This window comes from Vigna unguiculata, chromosome 7 (assembly GCF_004118075.2).
Source record: "Vigna unguiculata cultivar IT97K-499-35 chromosome 7, ASM411807v1, whole genome shotgun sequence".
NCBI lineage: Eukaryota > Viridiplantae > Streptophyta > Magnoliopsida > Fabales > Fabaceae > Vigna > Vigna unguiculata.
This window is the reverse complement of record NC_040285.1, coordinates 3,088,556-3,101,239: the sequence shown is the minus strand read 5'-3', so window position 1 is coordinate 3,101,239 and position 12,684 is coordinate 3,088,556. Positions and strand designations below refer to the sequence as shown.

The 12,684-nt window shown below is 27.3% G+C and overlaps 1 protein-coding gene across 1 annotated transcript; it reads left to right on the top strand.

Moving 5' to 3' along the window:
• Nucleotides 1-7,574: 7,574 nt before the first annotated feature.
• Nucleotides 7,575-11,434, top strand: LOC114190801 (leucine-rich repeat receptor-like tyrosine-protein kinase PXC3). Its single transcript, XM_028079845.1, has 2 exons — nucleotides 7,575-10,433; nucleotides 10,786-11,434. The coding sequence occupies exons 1-2, from the start codon at nucleotides 8,075-8,077 to the stop codon at nucleotides 11,115-11,117; spliced, it is 2,691 nt and encodes an 896-aa protein (XP_027935646.1). The 5' UTR covers nucleotides 7,575-8,074; the 3' UTR covers nucleotides 11,118-11,434.
• The last annotated feature ends 1,250 nt before the right edge of the window (nucleotides 11,435-12,684 follow it).

Below are 12,684 nucleotides of genomic sequence, written 5' to 3'. Positions count from 1 at the left end.
ACTTTGAACAAGAAAAATATATTAGAACAATTTACTTGAAAATAAATGTCTTCAATCTTAATTTGAATCCAATTTCTAGATACCACTTAATGAAAACTTATGTGAATCTTAAAAGGATCTATCAACTCTAAGTTTTTAAAACAAAGAAATCAATAGAACTCACGGATCCCATGAAGATATAAACTCATCCAAACAAGAAACAAAAAAAAAATTAAAATAAAAAATGGAAAGAGGAAAAATGATATACCATGCCATCTTTGGAAAAATTAGTGTTATAAAGATTCACTACTTGAATAGCCTATTAAAAGTAAGAACTAAAGAGAAAAAATAAATCTTATAAGAGAAAATTGATAATAACGAAGTAAAATTATGATTTACCTAAAGATTGTAGCTATCTTAAGAGGTGTGTGCAAGAAATTAAATAGAATTCTAGTTGTAAAAATTTAACTATAATAAATTTAGTCAGTTCTAAAATCTTTAACTAATTAGATAAATTATCATTGACTATGAGACCATTAAACATAAATAACTTATTAGATACGTTATCATTGTTTCAAGTGTTTAGGTGGTCAAGTTGTGCTTTGGTTATACAATGGATATAGCATGACTACATGGATAGTGTGAAGACCACAATTTGGAACCCTTAAATGAATTAAGAAGAATCAAGGACGTTCTGATGATCTCTGGATGTGTTAGACTCATTTATTCATTTATAATATAGATTTGTCATCTTTGTATTTTGGAGATGTATGTGGTTATGTATTGTATTCAAGATGGGCAATGGGTTGAAATTTCTTTGGTGATTAAGATGTTAGTCCTATGCACTTATTGATCCAAGGTGAACAATATTTTGGTCATCATGTTCATTTTTTTTTTGTCGAGACTCATGATGTTAATCTTCTTGCATCCCTTATATATAGGGCTATCATATTTTTTGTAAAAGAGTTAGAACACCCTACAAGTGTTTTACTATATTATTTACTTAATTCTTTGCTGACAAAAGAAAACCATAAATAATTTATTGTCCATGCCAATAGTTTCTAAGAGAAGTTTTACATGTTAGATGGAAGTTAGGATAATTAATAAATTATAAGTTATTTCATTAATTTCATGTTAGGAGATTAATACTTAATATTGACTTTAATACACATGGTTAATATGATGTGGTCAATACCATATTTACGAACCCCCTTAACTTGATTTGTCTTTAAATTTGATGGGCATATTTTAGAATAAGAAAGAAATACAAAATTATTTTCTTTTTTTCTTATTTACTTTAATTTCTTATTCATCTTCAAATTACTCTTACATACAATATATATATATATATATATATATATATATATATATATATAGAAATACTAAAACTTTGATCCCTTATTCATTAAAAACTAATTTCAGACAAAATATCATCTATTAGGCTTGACATGGAGAAAACCTAGTGGCAAGACAACATCTTTTACCCATCAAATATTCATTACCTATTGAAATGTCTTTGGCTATGTGTTAATTAATAATGTGGTTTTTCTTTTCTGTGTTTTTTTTTTGTTGCCTTTCAATGAAAGTTGGCTACTGAAAATTTAATCCTTTTACTCTATAGATATTATTGGTTACTCAACACGTGTTGTATTTAGTATGAACCGCTTTTTTTCATACAACTTCATATATAAAGGCTTTATAAATTTTACCATTGATCGCATTTAACAACAAACACAATTGAAAAAAAAAAAAACTGAGCACAAAACGTATAAAAGAAAAAAGAAAAATAAAGTTAATGATTAAGATAAAAAAACACGTACACTGTCATAAAATAATATCATAACTCTGGAAATGTTTTCATTAATTATGGACACAACACAAATATTTATTTATATTGAAAAGAATGTTAATTTTGATTGTCGAACCATTATAATCATGCTGCCAATTATCAATGTTCTATTTTATATTGAAAACATGAGTAGAAACTTATCTAATTACGTACACACATTCCAAGTCATTTATTAATTGATATATTTTGGTTAATATCACAAAGTCTAATTTAATAAAAAAATGTTATATTTATAAAGCAAGATAGAAGCAATTAATTAGTATTTCAAGAATGACACCTGCCATATGCTTCATATGTCATGACATGCATCCAAACAAGTGTTATATGTTAAGAAATGCTATAGATTTTTTGTCATAAAATTTTGTATATGCATAGTGTAAGGAATGGCATCGGGACGAGTGAATTGCGGACATGTTTTCATTATCTTGAAAGTTTCATATCGGTTAAAGATAAGACAATTTTATAATACATAAATAAGGAGACTTTATTTTATAAATTAATTTTTTGGAATCGAGTTAGATTTAAAATCCATTTCTGACATATTATCTTTTCATTTTTATTTTTGAAATAAAAAAGTATTTTTATATACATTTTTAATCTAATAATATAATTTTTTTTGTGACATTCTATTTTTACTAAATAACCGGTATATCTCGTATCCATTATTTTACTATGTCAATATCAATTAATAATATTTTTGAATAATATAAAAACTATGATATAAAAAATATTATTAAATATTTAATATCAAATAGACATATTTTAATTTTTTTCATATCAAATATTTATAAAGTAATTAGTAATAATATAAAATTTAAATCCAAATACCAAGTAATAATTGGATAAAAATGAAACAAATATATAAATATTATACAATTACACATAAATAAAATTTTATAACAATAAAAACATATATTAGTATCACAAATGTTAATAAAACAAAGTTGATAAAGTTAAAAAGTATTTTTAAATAATTATAAAAGAAAATAAATATTCAAGTTTAAAAATAAGTTAAATGTCTCTTTACTTTCCTTCTCTAAACTGTAATGAAATCTGTTTTTTGATACACCAAAAAAAATCATAATACACCACTTAAATGAAATTGTACAGAAAAAAAATTATTAAACTAAAAAAATCAAATTTAGATATAGATATTTCATCTTTTCAACTTTTTGATAATGATATTAAATTATTATATTATTGTAAATAAAATATCATTATACAATTGTATCGGTAAGATTACACTTATGAGAATGAGTTAAAAAATTAAAATAATTATATAAAATTATTAAAATAATATTTTACATGATTAAAATAAATAACAACAAAAAATATTAAAAGAAGTAAAAATGATCAAAATGTTTCATAAAAACATTTTAATACATCATTAAATGAAATCACACAAAAGAAAAACGTATAATTAAAATTATGATAAGATAAAAAATAACGAGATCTAAGAAAACTTTCAAGATATAAAATTAGTTGAACTATTGGGAGATAATAAAAATTATTTTAATAAAACAAAAAAATTTTCAAATAAAACAAAGATTAAAGATCAAAGAAAATATAAAAGATAAGTTATTATATATATATATATATATATATATATATATATATATATATATATATATATTAAATCAAGGAACTATGTGATTGAACACTTCCAATTAAGAGTCAAAAATTCTGATGCAAAATAAACATAAAATAAGTATACTAAAAAAAAGGAGTATAAACAATTACATGTAAGACCTAATACTCTTTGATTAATTTAAATTGATAATACACAATTTGAATATATATATATATATATATATATATATATATATATATATATATATATATATAAAAGATGTGTAATTAAGATTGTTAGAAGAGAGTAAGAAAAAAGTATGAAAAAAAAAACTAAATTATATATATATATATATATATATAATTTCTTTAAGTTATTTAATAAACAATAAATACTTTGGTAGTTTAAATGGGACAAAGATGAATATGAGTTGAATATTAAGACGAGTACAAAGGTATAAAAATATGTATATCATTAAAAAAATAAGATATTATTTATATTGATATCTTAATTTAATAATTGCATATTTTTTATGAAAACAATAATAATTACATAGACGGATAATTTTCTCATTCCAAAATATATTTATTTTTGTTTGAGTAACATATATGATATTTCTTTAGACTTTCTCTTATCTTCTTTGAATAGTTTTGGTTAATTAAATTGGTCAGTTAAAAATCTGAACTATATATTGCGAATTTAAATTTTAGTTTAACTTCTTGAGACTTTACTTATTTTTCAAGTGATTTAAGATTTTAAAATAAACTCCTGAAATTTAAACTGTTCTATAACTTACAAAACTGTTATGTAAATTAAGACATATTTATTGTCTGCAAATATGCAGGAAAATACACGAAACGCACTTTTAAATTAGAATAATTGTTATATATATATATATATATATATATATAACCTTTAATATTCTTCTTAATCTAGTTACCATATCAGTTGACTGTCCAATGTGTTTAATAACAAATTTTCCTTTTTATTTTAAATACCTAATTATTAAACATAAATACTTATACATACATAGAATTTCTTTATAGATACTAATAACACAGAAAAAGAAGATGAAATGTACAAGTTAAAATTACTTGAGGTATATGAACTAATTTGTAAACTGTTTTATATATAATTTTAAAAATTTAATTTAAATTCTGTACATAAACTAATTTGAATATGCATTGATTTTTATATAAAAGTCTTCTATACTCAATTAAAAGTGAAAATAATACAAAAATATTTATAATAATAATTTACTGAATCATTATTGTTATTATTATTATTATTATATGCATTATTTTTTTATATTTTAGATAATGATTTTTTTATACCGAAGGTGAGAAGAAACAATCTTTCATAAAAATTATATTATCATATTCTAAAGTTCAAACCTCTCACCTCTCATACACCATATTTTTTTTATGTTAATATTTTGTTTTGTTAGTTATACGAATGCAGAAATTACTTTTTATAGTTAATATACCATATAGATAAGATGTTAGACATATTTACTTTTTCTTTTTCGAATTTGTTCATGGTGTGTTTGAAAAAAGAATGTTCAAATGATTTTCTTCTGAAATTTTAATTTTGTTTCAATCAGTTCATTATAAATGGTGTGTGACAATTGAGTTAAATATACAATGCAAAATAGAACATACGTTGAATAATAAGGGTAATGAAGATGGTCAAAGTTGAGTTAGTTTTAGTTTGACTATTTAATTTCTTTAGTTCTATTGAATGTAATTAGTATTCAGGATATCATGCTATTTAATTAAAAATGTTCAATTTGACTTGACCACTACCCTTATTATTATTTTTTTCACATTTTTATGAGTGTTACATCATTTTAAACAATAAATACATAACTATATGTGCAATATTATATTTACTCAGTTTAGATTAATTAAATTGCTTTTTATTGATTCTTTTTTTCATAAAATATCATCCTAGTTCACTCTTATAATTTATAATTTGTTCAGTATGGTTAATTTGAGTGTGTTGAATGACTTCAATAGAATTAAATGGATTTCTAATATAACTTAAACAAGGGATGTGGAATTAGGTGACCAATTCACCATTGGTCAAACCAAAACAAACTTTGGTGTTAAAACATTACATTGTTTTTAATGTTTTCATTCCATGTTTTCCTAATTCTTATAATATAATTGGGTAAGAATTTATAATAATAATTGTTTTTAATTTAGATTGAGCTTAATTATATTTTCATTTTTTTATAAAATTAGTGAGTTCTAATTTTGATTTTTATAAAGCAATATTTTTGTATAAAAATTGAAATCACTTTATTTAGTTATTTTGAAATATTCTAAATTTTAATTTTTATCTATGATTTTTTTTTTCAAAAATTTAAACAATATTTACTTTATATAAATAAACAACATTTATTATATAAGTTTTAAGAATTTTTCATATTAATGTCAATATTATATTACAGTATTTAAATGCATTACTTGAAATTATTATTTAATATTTCTAAAAGTAAAAATTAATATGTATTCATTTACATAATTTTAATTTAAAAATTAAACTTACACGTGTTATAGAAGAACACACTGTGAATGTATTACTTGCGTAAACGACAAAAAACCCTTTTTAGGTGAAAAAATCCACAAAATCTCAGTGTTTAGGTACTTAGATCAAATGCATGAAAATATGTGAAACATCCGACAAAGATTCTGTGAACCATCCGACAAAGATTTTGTGAAGGATCCGACAAAAACTCTATCATTATCTAAATCAAGTGAATGTTCTATCAATCAGAAGAACTTTGCTATAATCTTTTTCTCTTATGCTTAAATTTATTATATTTACTAAATCCGATAAATCTGAATGATTTCACAACCTTATATAAGTAATTTAAAATCAGTTTTATTCACATTAATGTCCTATGTAACTGTTATCTTAAAATAATATTATCCATCTACATTGATGCGAGAAACTTAAATACTACTTTTTTTTTCTTTTCAAATTCAAATATTTAAGTTATATATATATATATATATATATATATATATAATTAGTTATAAACTAAAGATAGTATTTAAATAGTGTAAATAAAATGTTATCGTCAATATTATAATTTTTATTTACATATAGAATTAATTATATTTATAGATACAAGTAAAATATATATTCAAAGCCAATATTCACTCTTCGTTTATTATAATAAAAGTTTCATTAAACTATAAATAATTTTTAATTATTAAAATAAATAATATTAATATGCTATACAATAATTTTCATAAAAAAGTCATTATAAAAGTAGATAATTTTTTATAATATTTTATTATATACATGTTTTTTTATTAAAGTTAAATATATTTGTAATTCTTAATCTTAGACACAGAATTAAAATTAGTTTTTGTCCCAAACTTTAATACATTCTTGTTTCAAGCTTAAAAAATGAATAGATTTGTTCTTAACCCAAAAAAGTTAAATTTCGTTGACGTGTCAAAAGATATTTAGACTAATGTTCGAGCTCTTTGACAACAAAAAATAATTTAATGTCGTTGGGTTAAAATTACTTCAATTTGAAGGTTTGGAAAAAAATTGTATCAAAGTTGGAGATACTATAGCCAACTTCAATTGTGTCTAAGTTTAAAAACTACAAATATATTTAACATTTGTTTGAGTAATTATTTAAATGTAAAAAAATTTATTAAAAAGATAAAATTGGAAAATAATTTTTAATTATAATAATTATTTGAATTGAAAACATAGTTATTAAAATGGTAAAGCTAGAAAAAAAATTGTGCACACAAAGAAGAAAAACCTATGTAGCAATGATATAGATCAGAGACATATAGAAGTGTTGCATATAGCATAACTTATTTGCAAATAGATATTTTCATATATTAATTTATACTAATAACACATAATGAAAATATCGATAATATTATTTAAAATTGTTTTTATTAAAGAAGTTGAAACTGAAATTTTTTTGAAATCGCATTGTAATGTGTAATGTGTGGCCCCTCATCTGTAATGATTTCAAGAGTCGAGGGATAGTAACAAGTTTGTCACTTACAAGAGAAAGATTCTATTTTTTTTTTTATATAATTAAGAATTAGAAGATGTTAATCTTATAATGAACTCTTGTTGTAGAATGATACAAGCTCCACCACCCTGATAAACCATACAAAGAGCTTTGTACAACTTGCATTCTTTCATATCACCCCTTGTTTCTTGTTTATCGTGAAGCCAAACATTTTCCTTCTTTCTCTGCCTACGAGACAGAGAAAACAACTAGCACCTGGTCCTGTGCCAACCTTGTATTATGTGATTTCAGTTCTCTCTTTCATTTTGTCACTTTTTTGCTTCTTCTGCTTTTCCATTCCTTTCCTCACATCTGCACCAAAACATGCAATTTATGGTGTTGGTAATGTAACCACCTTTTGTTTCTTTCACTGTTATCTCTTTTTCTTGCTAAGCAATTCCTTGGACTGGCTTGATCGTCTTGTAATTCTCAAAATCCTTCCGTCCACATTACCATCACATGCATTTTGAAACCATTTTAAAAGGGGGGTATCTCTAGACCTTTTCATTGTGGGTTACTCAATTATCCAGTGAAAGCTTACAAAACCACTTTTTCTTCCCTCAACAAAGTCTTGTGAATTCACATCTTCAAGAAAAGATCTTTCTTTTTTTCTGTGAAGATGGTGTTTTCAGTGATGAGAATTCTTAGCTTGTTGCCTTTTCTGCTTACTTTGTTTCTGTCAAAATCTCTGCTTGTGGATGCTGAGTTGCAGGAACAAACTATACTATTTTCCATCAACAAAAATCTCAGAGTTCCTGGGTGGAATGCCACCAACTCAGATTACTGCTCCTGGAACGGTGTCACCTGTGGCCATCGCTCACTGGTGGAGAGTCTGTCACTCTCTAAGCAGAATCTTGGAGGTGATGTAAGTTCAATTTCCATGCTCAAAGCTTTGAAGTGGCTTGACCTTTCAAACAACAACTTTCAAGGGATGATTCCTAATGCTTTTGGAAATTTATCCCATCTTGAATATCTTGACCTGTCTTCAAACAAGTTTGAAGGTTCAATTCCAATAGGATTTGGACGCCTCAAACGCCTCAAAACATTGAACTTTTCCAATAACATGCTGGTGGGAGAGATGCCTAAGGAACTTCAAGGCCTTGAGAGTTTGCAGGAATTTCAAATTTACAACAATCATCTGAGTGGTTTGATACCATCTTGGGTGAGGCACTGGACCAATCTGAGAGTTTTTGCTGCTTATGAGAATCATTTCAATGGAATGATTCCAGATGATCTGGGATTCATTTCTGAGCTTAAAACACTAAACCTGCATACAAACCACCTTGAAGGTCCTATACCAGCAAGCCTCTTTTCTGCATGGAAGCTACAAGTCCTGATCCTCACTCAGAACAACTTGAGTGGTGAAATTCCGGAGGAAATCGGGAACTGTCAAACCCTTCTCAGTGTTCGAATTGGAAACAATAATCTACAAGGTAACATTCCTAAGAGTGTTGGAAACCTCACTAGCCTTGCTTATTTTGAAGCTGACCATAATAATCTTTCTGGTGAGTTAGTATCAGAATTTTCTCTGTGTTATAATCTCACCTTCTTGAACCTGGCCTCAAATGGGCTTGCTGGAAAAATTTCACCAGAGTTTGGAAAGCTTATGAACCTGCAGGTGCTGATGCTTTCTGAAAATATCCTTTCTGGAGATATTCCAGAACCGATTCTGCAGATCAAAAGTCTTAAGATTGTTGACTTAAGCAATAACAGGTTCAACGGAACAATACCAAATGAAATCTGTGGCACCGCTCAGTTGCAGAAGCTGCGTTTGAATCAGAATTTCTTAAGAGGAGTGATCCCTCATGAAATCGGAAGGTGTAGAGAACTTGTTGAATTGCAGTTGGGGAGTAACGATCTGACAGGAACCATTCCCTCTCAGATTGGTCACATGCATAACTTGGAGATAGCCTTAAATTTGAGCTACAACCATCTTGAAGGAAAATTGCACCCAGAATTAGGAAGAATAAACAAACTTGGCTCTCTGGATCTTTCCAATAATAATCTCTCAGGTAAGATCCCAGAAACATTTATCAAGTTGTTGAACTTGGTTGTCGTTAACATATCAAATAATCAGCTCAGTGGTCCATTGCCAAAGTCTGCAGCATTCCTGCTCAATCCTGCTTCAAGTTATTTGGGCAACAAAGGGCTCTGCGGGGCGCCATTGAACACTACATGTGAAGATCAAGATAATCCTCATCATTATGCAGCTGTGGGAAACAATAATGGAATTTCTTACGTAACCATAATATATATACTTGGACCAATTCTTCTGGCTTTTGTGTTATTTGCTTCAACTGTCTTTGTAAACAGAATGTGTCGAAGGCAAGTACCAAATGTTCCTGAGATAATAGAAGGTGGTGAAACCGATACCAAACCATATATAATATCACGAGAAGTTTTTGCTAACAATCTAACAGAAGAAGTAGACCTTGGCGCGGTTGTTGAAGCAACTCGTGATGAATCGAATAAGGTTAGCAGTGGAAATTTCAGTGCAGTTTACAAGGCATTGATGCCCTCTGGGATAGTCTTATTTGTAAGGAAAATGTTCCCTATGGACATGACAATGATGCAGCAACACAACAAGATCGTTGCAGAGCTTCAAAGGCTTAGAAAACTGAACCATGAAAATTTAATGAAACCCGTTGGATATGTCATTTGTAATAAATTTGCTCTTCTCATTTATGAGTACATATCCCGTGGAACACTGGCTCAACTTCTTCATGAACCTGCAATGCAACCTGCATATGAGCTCGATTGGCCTGCTAGAATCTCTATTGCAATTGAAGTGGCAAATGGTTTGGGTTTCCTTCATAGTAAGACAATGATCCACCACGACATTTCTTCTAGCAATGTTCTTCTAGATGCAAATCTGAATGCACTGATCGGGGACATCGAAATATCAAAGTTCCTAGATCAAACTAAAGAAAGTTCTAGTATTATCCCATATGTTGGTTCTTTCGGTTACGTTCCACCAGGTATACTACTTTCTAACATCCAATCTTCCATGTTTTCTTGCTACTAATGTTTAAACTAGATCAAAATATTGTTGTAGTTCTCATATTAAAAAATGTTTTCATCAAAGTTCATTCTAGTTTCTACGTTTTCATGGAGGTAGTTCTGTGCCTTGTATTTTCTAAAATGCAGTGGATCTTGTCCTGTGTTGGTTCAAAATGAGGTATAGCATTAAAACACTGAAAATGTTATGCATTTTGATTCTTACATGAATTTGTTCCTACCCTCTTGAGAAAGGTTACAACTTTGTTCTATGTATTGAATATAATGTTTGGCATGATTGTAAGTAACTATTGTGGTTGTTCTTTGGTGCAGAATATGCATACACAATGCAAGTGACAGAATCTGGAAATGTTTATAGCTTTGGTGTGATTCTTCTGGAGATGATAACTTCCAGAACAGCCATTGATGAAGGTGTAGAGTTGGTGAAGTGGGTTCATGAAGCTGCAGAAAGAGGTGAATCTCCAGAGGAGATAATGGATGCAACGCTTAGCTCGGAGTGCGATGGTTGGAGGAATGAAATGCTTGGTACTCTGAAATTGGCGATGCTGTGCACTGACAACAGGCCAATAATCCGACCACCGATGATCAACCTTGCGGGAATGCTTCGACAAATAAGGAACCCTGTTGATGTCTATGTCGCATGATCTACCCTGCAGTGGAGAGTAAGAATAAACCTTAATAAAGTGGTGTCTGTCTTTTTTTTTTTTCAGCTGTTAAGAAAAAAATTACAAAAATAAAGAACCTTGTTTTGTTTATTTTGCATTTGAATTTGAAGGGAGAAGATGAAAAATCCTTTTTCTGTGTAATCACTCTGATATCAGAGATGATGACAGAATGGATTGTGTTTAGCTTTCTAGGTTAAGTGGTTTGAGTCAATAAAGCACTATGTTGGATTCTGTTTGAGATGGATCGCATCCATTTGACTTTATATTTAGTTGAATGTCATGTCATTGCCTTATTATGAGTTGTGTTGATCTGAAAATCAAATTTGAAGAAAAGAGATTAGTGAAAATAAAGGGATGCTTTTTCAGATTTTTTTTTGAGATAAAAATAAAATTATTCAGACCGGAAAACACAAGCTCACTCGACTCGATCGATTGAGTGAGACTGGTTCATCACCCGGCCGCAAAAAATGGAGGTTTTTTCTTTTTTATCCCATTATTTTAAAATAATCATTATCTGTTCTAGGAATCTTCTGGAACAAGTTTTTGAAACTTTTAAAATATAACTTTTGGAATAAAATTTTTAAAACGGGATTTCAAGAATAAAATTTTTGGAATATCTTTTATCTTAAACAAATGGAATGCATGTTGAAATATGTATTTGAGGGTTAAATATATTTTTTGTCTCTTAAATTTGAATGAAATTTGAAATTGGTTTCTCTTTTAAAATTTTGATTAATTTAGTCTTTCATATATAAAAATATGTAAATTTAATTATTTAAACCAAAGTTTTTTAACTTTATATGACGTTTCAAATGTATTTCATGATAATATTTGAATTGTTTACATCCTTTGAACCATTTTAATGCTAACTCAAATATTATTATAAAACGCGTTTGAAACTTCAAATAAATTTAACAAAATTTGATTAAAAAGACTAAATTCACACATATTTAAAGATAAATGACTAAATTGTTCGTCCTAATTTTAAATTTTATCGAAACTTGAAGGATAAAATCATATTTAACTTTAGAATTTTTAGAATAATTTTCTTAGAATATGAATGATTCTGTGTAGAACGAGGTTTTTGGAACAAACTTCTTAGAACAATTTTTTCAGAAAACATGAAATACATTTTGGAATAAGTTTTTCATAACAAAATTTTTGGAACCAGCTTTCCAGAATATTTACGATATCGTTCCGAACGATTTTCTTAAAACCAACTTATTTTTTCTTCTTCCTTCTCTTAAAGAGTGCAGCGGTGAAGAACAAAGGTGTAGTTGCAGGTAACTGTGATAATGGTAGCAACAGCGACGACAGAGGTAAAATGATGCAACGAGGAGGATATTTTAGCCTTTTACTCTAAATATAGGGGTGCAATTAAATGAATTATCATGTGGTGCAATAAGAAAAGGCCGAAATGAATCATAAAATACAAAAATGAGAAATAACCATTAAGATTTTACTTTATACACTCCGCACAATTTCTTTGTGAACCCCTCAAACTTTTGAAATAACCATTCATCTGAAAAAGTGACTTCCGAACTAC